At 45.1% G+C, this 17407-nt stretch overlaps 1 protein-coding gene across 4 annotated transcripts in view; it reads right to left on the reverse strand.

Annotated features, from left to right (window-relative positions):
* The window catches only part of TOX2 (TOX high mobility group box family member 2), a 260543-nt gene that overhangs the window by 14769 nt on the left and 228367 nt on the right, over nucleotides 1-17407 (reverse strand). For all 4 annotated transcript variants that reach the window (XM_074970334.1, XM_074970331.1, XM_074970332.1 and 1 more), the window contains one exon: nucleotides 6776-6856. In XM_074970334.1, coding sequence (XP_074826435.1) covers nucleotides 6776-6856 — 81 coding nt within the window. The remainder of the gene's footprint in view (nucleotides 1-6775; nucleotides 6857-17407) is intronic.

Consider the following 17407-nt stretch of genomic DNA (forward strand, 5'->3'; position numbering starts at 1 on the left):
AAGAGGACTACATGGGATATTTTTTGGCTTGGGCAAGCAGGGTTTTTCATGAGGGCTTTATAATGTAACTAACAGTTTCTTTCTGCCAGAGAAAGAGGGAGCATTGCCTAATCTGACTTTCACTCAACCCAGAGTTGCCCTTCTGCAGACCGATGACTTTTGGATTAACTGAAATTAAGAAAATCTCTCTCTCCCGTCCCCGCCAATTAACTGCCCACACCCATCTCCCTGGAAAGAGCAGCATATTATAGCAATAACTTCAGTACATTTTGTTCCCTGGAAAAGACTCTTATTCTGTCCCACCAAATGTAGGTTCTCACTGCTTCTCAGGATTGAGCCCAACAGCTGTTGATGCAGTAACACAAACAGCCCTAACATCTCACACCTCAGACACACTCCAAGTACTTCTGCCATAACCTCAAGCCTCTCCCGCCCCACCCACCCCCACCCTCCCAAACCAAACCAAACCAAACCACTGCTGCTGTACATAAACCCTTCACAAGCCCTGCCAGTGCTCCACTGCACTCCGTCGCTAAGTTAACTGCCTTATGTCACTGCCTGTTGTCGGTTCAGGGCAAGATCCTGCGAGTTGTTCTAGGCAGACTTAGCGAGAGGCTGTTAGGCCAGGCAGAACTTGAAATCTGTTAGCATCAAAACTGCCCCTCACATACAGTCACTTTTCAGCTGCTCTGACCCTGACAGTTACGAACACGCTACAGTGTATGTGTTTGTACGATGGCTTTATTCTCTTGCTGCCCATCGCATCCTCCTCTTTGATCCTGCAGATCAGTCAGGATGCTGGATTTGGGACATCACATTATCTTCCATGGTAACTGACTGTGATGCAATCAACTAAGGCTTAAGACTTCGGTGCAGGACCAAGGAGGAGAAACTGGGTTGGGAGGGAAAAGGCCCTAATATTCTTACAGACACACAGAGACACATGCTTAGAATCCTGCACTGCTGACTGGAATTTTGCAATTGACTTCAAATGGTGAATGATCAAACCCATAAACACACACACAAAAGTTGACACAAAAGTTGCACATGTCCACACCCACAGTAACTGCAGAAGTCCAGTGGTGGTTCTTAAAGGCACGGGAATCTTACATAAGATAAACAATCTTGTCTCGGTGTCTGCACGTAACAGGACTGCACTGGCTAGGGCCCTGTATAGGAGTGCTAGAGCCTTGCATAAAGAGTCAGATAAATTACTGACTGTCAGATGGATCTTGTTAGCTCCAGTCAGGATAGAAATGGGGTTGGAGGGGATCTCTGGGGCAGAGGGAACTAGGCTGGGAAAGATGAGTTCCTGCAGGGAAACTCTAGCAGCAGCTGTGCTCAAAGAGAAAGCTAGGCTGAAGTCTACATTTTCTTAATAATATAGTAATACTAGCATCAGCTCTTAGCCAGCATTTTTCATCGGTAGATCTTACAGCACTTTTCAAAGGAGGGTAGTATTATTACCCCCATTTTACAGATGAGGAAACAGATGCACAGGGAGGTGAAATGATTTGCCCAAGGTCACCCAGCAGGCCAGTGGCAGAGCAAGGACTAGAACCCAGGTCTCCTGAGCTCCAGAGCTCTATGTACTCGGCAACATTGCCTTGTGATTTGATTTACCAATAAAACTAAGCCCTAGTAGGAAGGTCACCTGGGATGATGCAGTGTGTGTAGACTCTATCTGGAGCAGGACTGGGCCCCCCCTGCAATATCCCCTTGTACCGCCTATGCTTACTTGCATACAACAAATACTAAGTTTCTCTAACTGCAAATACCTGTTTACTTATCTGAAGCAACAGGCAAGTTTTTAAGGCACATACCGACACAGGAAATATCTTTGCCTCTAAATGATCTCATTTCCACATTTATTTAAATGTGAAACTCACTCTTTAAAACTCCTGCTCTCTCTAACCCCTCCCCCACACAACAGTGATTATTGCTTTCTTGCTGTATGCACCGAGATACTGCTGCACTGTATTAAAGGCAGCACGAACAGCATTCCAAAATCAGAATAGCCCGGCAAGCTCATACTAAATACATTCAGAGCGGTTATGAATCTTTTTAAACACTTAAACCAGTGAAAGGGACTTAGATTATTTCCTTTTTGACCTTTTCGCCACAGCTCTTAACCTTCAAGTGTGGCTCGGTTAACTCTGAGGCAAGATGCCTCGGTGCTCGCTGCACAGCATGACATGTGTAGCTACTCCGGTTGTAATTACATTCCAGTTTAAGCCATGTGGGGTTATTTTTAACATGAAGTATAATTCTGCACAATATTAACGATAGGCTGACATCACTAAGCTCTCAGTCTGACACAGTCTCACTCCCGGGGGCTGTCAGCCCATGCAAGTTTAACAGGTTTCCATGCCAGGCACCCTTGTCATTGAAGGCAGTCCCAATTCTTAAAGGAAAGCGTATATTCGGTCCCCTCCCTCCACACCTTCAGCAAGGGCAGAAGCTTAGTTTGGTCCTTCACTGTGATGGCGCCCTCTGCAGGAAAGGGCCAACAGCTACACCTAGTTCCATTGCCATACAGTGGACAGTCACATACTACCACAATTGGGAGAGAGGGGGGAGAGAAGTCAGGCTGATGTCCTATATTTAAGATTCTCCCTCTGTGGTTTCACAAGCGGGTTGGGCTTCTCCCTGGCTGACTGTCGAATGCATCCGATGCAGTGAGCTGTAGCTCACGAAAGCTTATGCTCAAATAAATTGGTTAGTCTCTAAGGTGCCACAAGTCCTCCTTTTCTTTTTGTGAATATAGACGAACACGGCTGCTACTCTGAAACTAGTCAAGGAAAGACATTTATTGGTGATTTGTCTCTACGCCTCCCGCCTTCTACAGGATGTTGATGAGGCTGTTCCGTTTCCTTGTGGACCTTGTCGGCTGAGGCCATGTGCAGCATTTGAGTCACGCTGATGGGCCATGTAGCTGAGCCGTTGCTCCTTCAGAGTTCTGGCTGGCTGAGCGATGTGCATGTGTGATGGGCCATAGACACAGCATAGAAATCTGCCTCTACTTCTTCTAGAGTGCTATTCAAAATAGAGATGCACTACCATGGTGCAGGAGGAGAGATAGCACTGATAACAACCGCTGAGGGAAGGCAGTCCCCTGCCAGCAAGGCGCTAGCAATGGAAGACACTTAAAAGGCAGCATTCAGAGTATGAGATTTGGATGTTTAGCCAAACCTTTGAGATCTTTCCCATCAATCCATCCCCATTCCTTGTTCCTCCCACCCAGGTCTCCTCCCCTTCCCATGTGAACCTGATTCCAAGTCCTGCGACTATCCTTCTTCAGCATGGGGACACTTGCCTCTAGCTAGTCTCAACCACCCTAACCCTTGGTTAGGCCCTGCTCATTGGGTCCCTCTTGTTCCTCACATGCCAGTGGCTACTTTCCCTCAGTTCTGTCCTTCTCCATGCCCTTTGCTAACATTCTCCAAACACCACCGAGTCTCAGCAGTCTGTCTCCCTGAGTCCAGGCTGCGCACAGCATCGCTCAATCTGATACCCTCTTTCTGACCTGGGACACCTCAGAGCCCATGTGACTCAATGACAGCCGACCTGAGACCCAACCCCGCAGAGATGGCCAGAGCTGCTGAGAACCCACAATGGCTTCATGTCAGAAAGTGCACGGGGATGTAAAGGGGACAGAGTAACTGGGTACAGCGAACAGAATGAAATTTACTGTATGAAACCATGAAGATATAAAGGGGGCATGAGGAACACCCAACCAGCAGAAGGAAATGAGCCAAGATCTCAGAAGTGTGATACTAATGTCCTGGGACCAGTGCTTAATTTGTAACAAGAGAGGCTCCTGAGCTCAAGCAATTTTTTTACTTTCATAACTGAAGCAGCAAGGCCAGAAGGGCCGGGGCTCTGAACTGCCAAGCTGAGAGGCGGCAGGGCTCAACCCCTGGCACAAATTAAGCACTGCCTGGGACCTCACTGAGAGTGACATTTATATACTTCCAGAACTGAAAGTGGCAGATCCATTCTCTCTCCATCCTTTCTCCTCTGGACTGGATTCCTCCTCTCTAGCAGAGAAGGTTGTTTTTATTTTTTACTATTGCTGTTGCCATGTGTTATTTACCCAGCTCACAGCTGTTATGGCACTAATTAGCTATTTATTTCTTCATTGTTTGGGACGGTACACTTTCCTGTTTTCTAGGAATTCATTCACATTTGCTTTTAACTTTCTCTCCTAACCTGGCATGGGGAAACAGCACCCTTCTCCCCTTCTTGAATGCACCACAGACTTCTGTTTCCATTTAGAAGGTCTGCCTGAACTGCAGACCTATCCATTAGATTACACCAAAGTAAACTCTCCCTAGCACTGCGCTGCGCACAAACCTAAATGGAAGAGAAGAGTAAGCACAGAGGAGCGGGGAGGAGAGATTAGCACAATTCCAATGACAAAGTACAGGCACTTTCCCCTATAATGATGGTCTAGAGAATCTACTGCCTGCATATAACTCCCCTCCTCCCAGATCCAGCCCTGTTCAATGGGGCAAGAATAGCTGCAGGACAAAGAGAATCTATGTTGTTTCTATGGAACCTACTGCTGTGATATCGGCGCTCCTGTCTTGTCCCATATTGTGCACTGACCTGGTAAGTCACAACCCAGAAGTAACGCTACCTGGCGGGAGGGTTGATCCTCTGCCCCCGCTCTCCACTTCCACTGATGTGGCCTCTACCTCCACTCAACTAGCATCTGGAACTGCACCCCGAGTCTACTACGGCACCCAGGCCACATCAAGAGAGAGAAGGGGAAGCACTGGGTGCTTCCAGGCATTGAGGCCAACAGGTGCTACTTGAGGACTAAGCTGGATAGGTCAAGGGGCACCATGGGGGGAGTTCTGGTGCAGGAAGAAGCCGACTGCCCTCCACACCATGGGAGACCACCCCAGATCAGGAGCTGTAGTGGGGGAGTGAGGTGGGTGGAAGGCAACCTCCTCACCCGAGTGATGCAGAGAGAGAAATGGGGAAGACAGGTTGGGAGGAAAGGAAAGAAAGACAGGACTGGCTGGGGTGGGGAAGAGAAATGGGACCTGGAGGGTGGTCTGGAGAGGACAGACTCAGGGGAGGGGAAACTAAAACCTTCTCTTCCCAGGGAGCCAAAATAAACAACCACCTCAGAGCCCTGTAACACTATCACACCGTAGGCTCTGCTCTGCAGATGGCTGTGCTGCTCCTTCAGGACTCTTCCCACGCAGTGTGAACCTGTGCCCGGCAGAAGGAGTTGCTATTCCTCCCTCACACAGCCAAAGTCTCCTCCCTGCTAGTCCAGAGGTGCCCCGTGTGCTTTCACTGACGGCAGTGTGAATTCACAGTAACACCACCGACGCCAATGGAGTGACTGGGTATTCACATTGCACAGGGCGCCGGACTCACAGCCGGAGCCACCAGCAGGGCTGAACTGACAGCTCAGCACATGTGGCTCCAGTCCGGCTACTGAGCCCAGCTCCAGAACAGTTTAGGGCTCACCTTGCCACCCCAGCCCTTTCCAGGAGTCAGGAGCATCACTCTCTTGATTCAGGGGACAGGAAAAGGGGCCTGGGATATGAGAAGGCAGCCACTGGGAGGTGGACAAAGTCAGCATACGTGTTCCCTCCTCCCCATGGACAGAGATGCCCATTGACTGCGGTGGTACCTGCTGATAAGGACACAGATGGTAAACAGCAAGCTGATCAGTGGTGAGCCAGGAGTGGAAATTGGGGAATACACTCACATCTGCAGGTTGTATCTAGGAACCTTACGGACCAGTTCCTTTCTCCTCTCTCAGGAATTAAATCCAGCAGAAGGTTCTTCCTTCCTCTTACTTTGGAAGGCAAACAGTGTCCTGATCAATGGCCATGGGCACTCAGACAGATATGCTGAAGAGGGTGTACGGCTCACACTACCATTCTAGGAGACACTGGCAAGTGAGGGGGGCACTGGGCTTGGGCGTTAGTTCTGTTCTGCACACTCCCATGTAAGGCCATGAATTAATGTACTGAGAGTCCCCTAAGCTGACTTTCCTCTAATGGGTAAGAAAGTCTCCTGTTGTGGGCATGGAAGGGACAAAACCTCCAAAGAGTTATAAAACCACCATAGCCGATCCTCAGCTGGTGTAAATTCATGGACATCGCTGCCCCAATTTATACCAGCTGCGGATCTGGCCCATTATCTTTAGTTCCTTTTGCAAAATGCCTGTATATTGCAAATCCTTTTGCTCGTCAGCCTATCACCTGGAAGCCAATTGCAAGAGTGGTGTAAAGAATCCAAGCACCATGCTCTGGAATGGTGTAAGTGAGCGACAGAACCGGGTAATGGAATCAAATAACATCTCACCTTTGAGCGATGGCAACGTAGTGCTGACAATTCAGCCCCCTCTGATGGGGGGGCGGGAGGAACCAAGACAAAATGGAAACCTATCTAAAGCGGCAAATCAGTTATTACTCAGTGTGGTTACAAAGCAATCCAACTGCAGTGAGGGATCATGGAAGCCCTGCCTTCAAACACTCCAATGTGCCATAATAAATTAGATCTTATTCTGGTGTGTTAAGGAAAAAAAATTGGCACCCACACTGCATTGTGTATGCTCAAGTCGTGCTGCAGAGCATTTCATTTCGCTCTTCCAGAAGGTATTTAACACTGATATTAGTTTTGATAGCACGGTTACAGTGTATTTCTTACAAACTTGCTCCTCCCCAGAGATTTCCATGAGTTCCAGCTAATTCATCATTGCCACATCCATAGAGACGCATGTATGAAACACATTGTCTGTTACCTTGGAAACCAAGCTGGCCCTGTAGGCTGCCAGAGCCTTTAGATACTCCTTCTTCGCGGCTTCTGTTTTCCTCTTATATGCCTGAAAGGACCAAACAATGAATAATAATTAATAAAGCAAAACAGGGTGCTGTCTGGCACTGCTACATCTCACCCTCCTCAGATCGCCCGTGTCTCCACTGGGCTGTATTGCTTGGTTACAAGGAACGGGGATGGGGCCTTAAAATACAGTGTGCAGGAAAAGCTGATTTCTCACTGAGGTGCTGCTGCCAAGGGGGCGGGGGAGGGAGAGAGAGAAAAATTTGCCCCAAACAAACCCCTAGATCTGAACACCCTCAGATGTTGGGGAAGTTGGGGCGGGACCTTATCTGAACCTTGCTAGATATCTGAACCTTGCTAGATATTTGTACATGCTCATTGCCATGGTATCTGAGAGAGTGGGTTGGGGAGGTAAGGACAGCCTCTCTCTCATGGTATAGTTCAGAGAAGTCTGTGTTCCTGGTGCATGCCAAAGGAGGACAGCCCTGTCAATGGAGCAAATCTATTACAAAAAATAGAACCCCATCAGGGTCTATGCTGACCATCTGCCCTAGCCAGAGACCTGTTTCAGAGAGAGGTGCCTTTTCACTCACCCTTTGATTCATGGCCACCAAGGCTGTCAAGCTGTGGTTATCTGAATGAGTGAGATTTTGTCTATTTCATTGAAATACATGGGGAAAGTCTTCATGGTAAGAGTGAGGGTCATGAAGTCAGGGGGAGGAGGTCCGCTCTCGCTGACACTGGTGTGCAATCAATGGAGTCATTCCATACTGTTACCCCGTGTGTGAATGAGAACAGAATATGCTCCAGGTACTTGAAAAAGTACCAACAAATTAATTCAATATAAGGAAGCCTCCCAACACTGCAAATTCCAAATGTTCAAAAATCATGAGTCAGGCCCCCCAAAATCATGTTTAAAATCATATTTAAAAATCACAACATTTTCAGAAATCCTAAATTTTGGGTTCTTTTTCTTTGCCTTCTGCTTTTGAGTCTTTAAGGCTCATGTTTTCAAGCTTTTCTCTGCAACCTTGAGGGCTAGAAACTTAATTTTCCTTTTCAAATGAATGCGGAGATTCGCCATGAATTGGTGCTTTGAGAAAAACACTATATATCCTGAGACTCAGCATCACTAAATGGAGCTTTGCAGACTTTAACAAGTCTGATAATTAGTCTCTTTCTACCATAAGAACAATTGTTTTACTGTAGCTGTATTGTGCTGGGCTAATTTTCAGCTCAGAATGACACTCATGAAACCTTAGTATGAAGTCAATAGGCTGCAAGGAGCATAAGTATTAGGAGAATCTGGTGCGCTGTTTGTAGAACTGGCACAGAAATACAGCCCTGTCCCATGCAGGCCAATTCCCCAATGGCCCTCAAGGACCAAACTGGAACCAGTTAAAATGATCAAGTGAGAAAAATATTTTCAAATGAAAGAAAAATTTGGGCAAGGGAGGAAATTACTGAAATAAAATATCTACTAACCTCCCGTGTAAAACCCAAATCTCTCATCAAACAAGTCAAAGTTAATTTCAGTTAGAACAGATTTGAATGCATTTAACTCTTCTTTCAAAACAACAACTTTACAACAGTAAATATGCTGATGTCCACAGGGGATTTTCAGTTCTTTTTCGCCATGTGTTTTTATCATGGCACCATGTATTATAGTCAAGTAATGTAAATGACCAAGGACTCACCTGTGAGCCCACCTCCATGCCTGTCAGGGGGGCAAGGAGCTATAAGGAGCCCCCTTTCTTCCCTTTGTGGGCTATGTGCACCCGAAGATCTGTGCAAAGGGATGAGCAGCCCCTGCGGGGCTATGCCCTTCCCTGCTCAGATGGACAGGGATTGGGCAGAGCTATGGCTCCACCCCCATGCTCCCAATAAATTGGCCAGTGCAGCTGAGTCAGCCTGGAAGGGAGATTAAACTGTCCAAGCTCCGGTCACAATCTGGTTCCTGCGCTGCCCCTTACTCAGGCTGGATTGGAAGATAACCATCTAGTTACAAATTAGTATTTTATTACAGTCAAATGCCAAAGAGTAAATAATATTTTTACCATTGAGTTCACACATTTCTGCACACCCTGAAGGCGCCTGCCTGGCATGTCCCATTGTGTCATGTCTGTCCACACCCTGATCTTTTTTATCTTACTATGTCTGGTCTCTCAGCCTTGATAGCTGTTGCAGTGTTGCAGCCCCGCAGTATTACCACACTGGGCAGTGAGAGCTCAAATAATTGTGGCCCCAGCAGTATCAGAAAGGCAAAAAAGGGGTGTGAAGTTTTGCATCATGCTATTTCTTTCCTTAGGATTGTAATTTACAAACCATACTTGCTCTAGGTTGAATGCACAGTCTAAGAATGGGATCATTTCTCTTTACACTTCTGAAAAGGATCAATCTGGGAGATGTTGGGCCTGGTCCTGAAGTCCTTGCACATGCGAAACTTCCAGTAAAGTGAATAGAATTGAGAAGGTATTCCAGCCCACAGACATTCATGCACACTGAGCATATTTAGCAGCCCCACAGATCTAAAGATCATGCAGGAGTCAATATGGTTTCCCAGGATGAAACTTCTGGCTTTTCACTTAAAAAATATGAAATTTGATACAAAAAATTATGTTAAAAGACCATTAAAATGGCAAAGTCAAGCCCTCTAAAGTGAGAAATGGAGAATCAAGGTTGCCCATGCAATCTTAATTTCCCCCTTAGTAGGAAGCTTTATGATATAAACTTTAGTTACGATCACATTTGTTCTACATGGTCCCTGCCTCATTCAGTTCACTGAGTGGATGGTGCAAGAACAGAATTAGAAAGGATGCTTTTTTGTAGTTAAGGCACTGATGGAACCCAGGAGAGCTGGGGACTCTTCACAGACTTCCTGTGTGATGTCTGGCATACATACACAGGAACCCAATTAAGAATACAGAGACATATTTAATTCTGACATTTCCTAATTTTTGAGTGCTAGAGTTTGCAGCCTTTATTTGCTTTTAACGTATTTTTTGTTGTGTAATATACATCATATACACTGCCTATATTGTATATATTATCAGGCAACCTTAATAGTAGGTGGTGCTACCAGCCACACCTATAAATGCACATACACATATGCATTATACACATACCGATGTGTGAGTGTTTGGGTGTGCAGGCATGTGTCTAAAACAGTGTCAGGAAAGATGGTTCCAGTTGGAACACATTGTTTTTTATTCATGCTGCAGTCACGTACTGCTTCAACTCAGATTTACTAACAAAGGATTTGAGTGCAAGATTGGGAGGCAGACATTTTAAAGATCATCTTGCGTGTAAAGGCTGAAAATTGGATGAAAGCTAATCAGAAGTGATTTCAGAGCTGAAATTGTTTCTTCCAAAATGTGCAGAAAAACATTCATCTGGTCCCAGTGCATGAAGGACGCCATCCTCTTCACAGGGGCTTTTCAATCCCATGTCCTCTTCATTGGTTTGTATAAAGGAATATGTAATACTGAGGAATTTGCTTTTAATAGATGCTCTCAAATGCAATATCAGATGCCAGTATAACAATGAAATATCCATCCCCATCTCTCAAGTCAGTACATAACAACGACCATATCTGATGGTGATGAATCAAAACAATATTTATTTTCCTCTTATGCTGCTATAAAATACCTAGGACAAGACTTTCTTGTCTTTGGAAGCACATAAACTAAAAGCGCTCTTGACTCAAACGCTGCATGGAAGCTCATTCAATGACATGGACACTATTGTCATCTGTACACACAGAGAAGCAGCAATTTAGTGCTTGGGAGAGTGGGGAGGAGAGAGAATTTTAGAGTTTTTAACTTAACAAACAAACAATAAGAAACAAATAACTAATAAGTCATGTGCTTATCACCCCAGTCACTTTGCTTGTGCGTTAGAGCCCTTTCCCACCCCCTTCATCGGTCTTTGTCTTTTTAGATTGTAAGCAATTTGAGGCAGGAACTGCGTCTTCTCTTGTATTTGGAAAGTGCCAGTAACTTGTGGTTGCTACAGCAATCTATTACATGATAATTGAACAAAGAGACCTCATATTAAGAAGCAGTAATAACAGAAGGGAACTTTGTCACAGGATAATGGTCTCCTGCTGCTGAACTAGATTTATGACCCTACTCTAGGCTGATGTTGCAATGTAATATGTGGTGCACTATTTAGGCGGCTGTGGTCCCTAAATGGAAAAACTGCTTTGTGGAAAAGCGTGGAACCAACCTGACATCAAACTATTCCTCCTCGGGCCTGCAGAAGCCCGTCGAGAGATTTTTTTTGTTTTAAAAATAAACGGGCAGTTTCTCCTTTTGACACATTTACTGCGGTGACACTTGGAATGGTCATTTCCAGCGAGAAAAGTTGCACTTCTGAGCTACTTCTCCTCTTCCTGAAGGTGGCAAGTAAGAGGGGAGCCCCACCGACATTTCGTCTCCTTAATCGATGCTGAAGTGTGCTGAACTCTTAAGGAAACACGAGGCATCCGGAAGCTCAGCACTGCGAGACTACAGTAAGTCACAGATTAATATATTTTGAGAGCCTTCCCGGGGTCTGCACTCTTTCTGAAGCATCCTCCTCCAAGTCCTTCTCACACAGCAGCCATGCAACTTGCCCTTCACATAGGGGAGGTGGGGAGACTTCTTGGCATGTGCTACTTGGAAGTTGTTGCCAGGTCCTGGAATCTGAGATCTGTTAGATCCACTAGGGCTGAGTAACATTAGGGGAAGGTGACTCTGGAAACACTCCAGCAGGAATCTATCTGAAGTAGCTTTCAAAGAGCTGTGTGTATGGGCGTGTGGATTTAGCCACATGATCCTCAGGACAAAATGTCACCATGTCCAAACATGATGGCCAACAATTGTCCTGACACACTCAGCAGTTCTACACTGACCGTTAAACCATATTCCGTATGACGTTAACACAACTGGTGGCAACCTTGTTTAGGTCACAGCCCAGACCTGACTTTATGTGGTAAAATCCTGGCTTCACTGAAGTCAATGGCAAAACTCCCATTCAGTGGGGCCAAGAATTTACACATTGAGCTATGAGAGTCTTGTGGCTAAAAACACTGCATGACACTTTGAAAATGTAGGGCTTAAGTGTGAACAGCAGATCCTAGTGAAGCCGCTTAAGACCCCTCTGTGTTAAAGGAGCTTTGAAGCAGTGTTTATGACCTTTTAAAGTTTTAATTTAAATATTGACAGAACCATGCTACTTTCTAATTAAATCACATTTTCTCCCAGGGATTTTAATTTCAAAGTCATTTATCAGATTTAAAGATGCTCCAAATATTTTACATGTGTTCCTTGATAATCTGTCATGCCTGCTGATTTATTTTGCTTATTCGTAAGCAGAATTCATTAGTCATTAAGGGAGGGGGTGGAGGATGTGGGGGGGGGGAGCAAATACAGTTAGTGATTATGAAAAAAAATATCAGAGCTGTAAGAAGCATACGTTGGAGTCGTAATCCTGACACCTCTGTGTCTCAGCAAAGCAGCTAGTAATTGTACCATAATGAAATGTTCTTGTTTGATAACCAGTTAATTAGAGAAGACAATTATTCCAAACCCTGCTGACGCCCGTGGAACTGCTCTGTGGTGCGCACACACAGGATGACAGGAGTAGCGGTATCAATAACCTTTCCATTCCAGCCCTGTTGTTTGAAAAGAAACTGTTTTGTAACGTGGGGCAGGGGGGTGAAAAGGAACCCAGAACTACCACAGAAACATTTTACAGTGACAATTACCACCCAACCGACTGATTGTCTTTGCCCAGAAAGTCTAGTTTTTTGGTGAAATCCGGAGGTTTTTTTTTTGTTTTAAATACCAAATATATACCACCAAGGTGCAGTTTGGTATTACTGTTATTTCTGAAGGCAAATCTGGTGCATTTGATAATGAAGAGGATCAAACTGCTCCCCCTTTGCACCCCCACCACGTAACTCTATATGACCCATCTGGCCCCATGCCATATGACCCAATAATGACCAGCCTTCCCCCTTCACCTCTCCACTCTAAATGTGACTGTATCGCTATATAAAGCCATACAGACCATTACCAACATTGCCACCAACCCAGACTGACCACAGTCCTCACTGGGCAGTATAACTCCATATGAACTATCCTACCACACTATAACCATATACAGCCTGCAGCTGTGCATCCTGCCTGGGCAATGTCCTCCATATGGCCCTACCATCCTCACTGCCCACTGGCAGTCCCATATGGACTATCCTATATAGGCCATATAAAGCTGCATGCACTGGTCCTCTCTGCCTTGTACTCCTGATGACTCTCCCCCCACTCAGGCCTTCGCCACCATCAACCCCAAGGTCTCCCAGGTGGACAACTCCTCCGACTTCCTGGGCAACGTCCCCCACAGCCCCAGGGGCAATGTGTTCTAATAATAATGCCATGAGCAGTAGATAAGAAGTACATGCCATACAAAGTAGAAGCAACCTTAAGTGACATGGAGCAAGAAAACTTGTTGTTTTGTATCAACACAGAAAAGCTAAAGATTTGGTACAAGAAAGGTGACACCAACTGGTGCACGGCAAGAAAACTATCCAGGGCCCAACACCCGGAAGTCAAATGTGAAAGCACTGCAGCCCATACGGTGCGGAAGAAGTTTGTTTTTTCTCCTCAGATACTGTAGGAAGAAAATGCCAGGTCTGGCAAGCCCCAGCCTTGTTCTGTTGTTTGCCCCCGGCGGAGCACTTACATGTGTAGGTGTAATATCCTGCAGACAGAACTGCTGGCCTGAGGGTTCACTATGGGAGAGCAGCCTCCAAATTACATAGTACAGTTGAGATACTGCAGTGTTAATAAAGTAAAAAGTGCCCATGCTGGTGATAACAAGTACTGTGTGGTGGCTGCAGAGGGCAATCCTGGTATGAACCCAGGGAATGTTATTTTCATTGGCCTGTGCTCTGCTTCATGCCTAAATCTCCAGTGATGACAAATCAAAAGGTTTTTATATTTTGGAGCAGTTTATCATGATGTAATTAAAATAAAAGCCAAGGTGAAATCACAGATAGGAGACTTTAAAGACAGAGCAAGCTTATAATGTGGGTTTGGGGCTGTACCCATAGGAGGTGAGCATGCAGCCCCTGCCTCGTTCTTTGAGCCTAGTGTTAATGGTGGTTCAAACTATTAGAGCTACTGTGGACTTGGGAATACGTTGCTGAGTAGAGACCTTAAAAAAAGGAAGCACGGGAAGAAGGAGATATGATGCCAATGAAATGTAAGCTAATGGAGGAAAGACAAAGAACAGTGGTGCAACGTAAGCCTGGCTTGACATGAGTGATTGGACATGGATGATGTGGAGAGAGAGAGAGTGTGTGTGTGTGGGTGTACGTACGCACGCATGATTGCAGTCACTCACTGGGAAAATACCCACTCCATGGCCTGGAGGAATGGCATATCCCAGTGCAGTGAGGATGGATCCACAGGCTAGGGAGGATGGTGACCAGAATGCATGGTGCCAGCTAAGAAACCTGCACACAGGGTGGAGTGGGAGAAATGGTTCTCACGGGCTTGTCCTCTCTTTCCCCTCCTCCCTCAGCTGAGGAGGAAGCAGCTGTTTTGGGTAAGGAGTGGGAGGAAGACAGCACCCCACCTAAGGTATCCTGGGAGAATATCAAGGAAGTAACAAGCACCCACTAGATTTCTGTCTTGGCTCTCTTAGGAGAAGAGTTCAGACTCTTGGGGCTATGTTAAGAGAAGCTCAAGCCTTCCCTCTTTCACCATACAACCCTGCTAGATCACTTTATCTCTCCAGGGAACTTCACTCATTCTGTTCTCGGGGAGAAACGTTCAGCTTCCCCCAGCCCGTATTACCCTCAGGGCACGAAGGACTGTGCCAAAGCCTTGGATGGCACTCACAAGGCCTTCCTGTCTGCTTCCAGTTAGTGGTACCAGTCTGGCATCACCCCATCGCTAACAATAGCCAGGTCATTTCATTGTTGCCTATTATCTCCCCACTGAATTACCATGGTTCATCATTGCCAGCTCTCTGTATAAACACTATTACTGGTCAGTATTATGGCCAGGTTGCCTTACAAGAACGCGCTGTATATTGTTCCCAACAAGTCTAGGCTTCACTGTGGCTGAAATGTAATATAAACTTTACAACAGGCCTCAGACGCCCTTATATCCTGCAGGTGATATATGCAGTACCCTGTCAGTAAGTGATGTATCTGGTCCAATGAGCAGATGTCTCTGATTAGATGGGTGATCTACTATTTTCTGCTGAGCAAGTAATTTTTTCCTTGGGTGATTTATCCATTTAGTATAAACTCTGTTCCACTCCCCATGCAGTGTATTTATATGGGAATGTTGCACATGCATTTTGCCATGGGTACTGTATATCGCTACTTAGCATAGTGAATGTGTCCATTTCTGTTTAAGGTAGCCACAACGAGCTATATTCTGCTCTCACATTCATGTAATCCCACTGAATCCCAAGCCTCAAAAATGCAGTCAAAACTGCTGCTGAGTTTAACCTGATTTTGCATGAAAGCTATGTGAAATGGTGAATTTCACCTGTTTTATGATGTAAAGCCCAAGATTACTTGAAAGCATTGTTCATGACCCTTGTGCTGATCCTGGTCTAAGTTTCAAGTTTTTAATGAAATCCCAAACCAGCAACTTTCATATGTTCAGTGGTTTCATAATGCAACTTCCATAAGCCTCCAGTATTTATCCACATGAAAATGTAACCGTGATGCTTGCAGACCAAGTGCCAGCTCATGCCAAGACTCCTGGGCCTCACTGGACACTGACAAATGCATAGCTGGAAATCAGCCTGGATCGCCTGTGTGTTCATATTGCTAAAATAGATATTAGAGTTACGAGAATGCATTTAGACTTTACAAAATGATTGTAGGATGCTGAATGCCTTAATCTTACTTATAATATCTGTATCCCATCGTATAAGGTAATGTTTAAGTGTTTGCTCTGTACCTATTAACATGTTTGTTAAGACTGTAAATCCCCACAGTTGAGAAGCATTACCAAGTGTGAAATGCTAGTTTACCACAAGAGGCGTTATCTCCTCCCCAACAAAAGGCCTGGAGAGACCAGACAAGCCATTGTGAAGCATCAATGGATAAAACGTTTTGTTGGTCGCTTCTGCCTGTCTGCGGGGGGGGGGGGGGGGGAAGAGAAGGAGAAGGAGAGGTAGGGTCCATATAATTATGTCGCTCAGGGGTGTGGAGTGTAGATCTTGCCAAAGATTCCTATTGACTTCAATAGGAATTAGATCAAGCACCTTGAGAAATTACTTTAAAAACCTATAGCAGAGATATAATTTTCTATTAGATTCTATAGAATGATGCAAAACACAGATGGACAAGTGACTCTGTGACCTTTAAAAGTTTTAAATTGAGTAAAATATTACTCTGTTTTAACTTAGGTCCATTTTACTCTATCTAAAACCGAGAAAAGCTAACTGAAGGGAAAGACAATTGCCTCTACATTAAGATAAATACAGTATTTTTATATTAAGACAATGTTTATGTAACTCTAAAACCAGGGAGACATGATTCATAGTTACATGAAAGTGCTTGGTTCTGTTTATTCAATAATTTTTTTTATGCAAATGCTGCTCTTTAAGTGGTAGCTGGTATACAAGGCAAATAATTGAGGAAAAATAAAAAAAATAAAGGTGATTAAAGAATGAATGTAAACTGTATTTGTGATTTCAAGTACTCTGTAATTTAACTACCACTAACAATCAGTAAACCCAGAAGTTAGACCTATACATATTATTAAGCCCCTTGTCTCCCCAAATACAGAAATCAAACTACGCCCTCATCCCATCACAGTTTGAACGTTGGGGGGAAGGGAATAAAAATCCCTGTTAAAGAGAAATTGTATCCCTATGCTGCCTGAACTCTGAGGGGTGAAGTTTCGAAGCATAAGCAAGGGGTCCCCAGTTGTTTAGCATGGGCTAGCCCTAAAGGACATATAAATCTTGCATGTTATAGCAGCTACTCTCATCTTTTGGAACTTAAGACTGTAACTCGTGTGTGTGTTTACCAGCTTTAACCTTTAAATAACTCTCATTTCGTTTTCTTAGTTAATAAACCTTTAGTTTATTATAGGATTGCTTACAAGTGTTCACTTTGGTGAGAGATCTAGGGTGCACCTGACCTGGAGTAAGTGACTGGTCCTTACGGACTGGGAGTAACCTGAATATTATTGTGATTTTTGGTGTAAGGGACCATCTATCACTAAGGCAAGCCTGCCTGAGTGGCAAAATAGACTGGAGTGCCCAAGGGGGCTGTCTGTGGCTCCATGTTGAGGGTGTTGTAGTGCTTGATTTGTTCACACTTGGTGGATAAAATCTAAGTATACAACACACAACCAGTTCGGGGTTTGTGCCCTGTTTCTTGAGGTGGGGATTCACAGCCATGGGCCACTCCAGAGACCTTGACAGCAACGACCAAGGAAATCTGAGGTTTTCTGTTCTATGCAGGTGTCTCAACGCCCCCATCACCATGTTAGCTGAGAGCCCTTTGGGTCTTTCCCCTGAGATAGAATAGGGCTTTGGGGAGTGAGACACAGGAAATGTGGTCAGGGAAGAGAGG

The sequence above is a fragment of the Natator depressus genome, chromosome 13, assembly GCF_965152275.1.
Source record: "Natator depressus isolate rNatDep1 chromosome 13, rNatDep2.hap1, whole genome shotgun sequence".
NCBI lineage: Eukaryota > Metazoa > Chordata > Testudines > Cheloniidae > Natator > Natator depressus.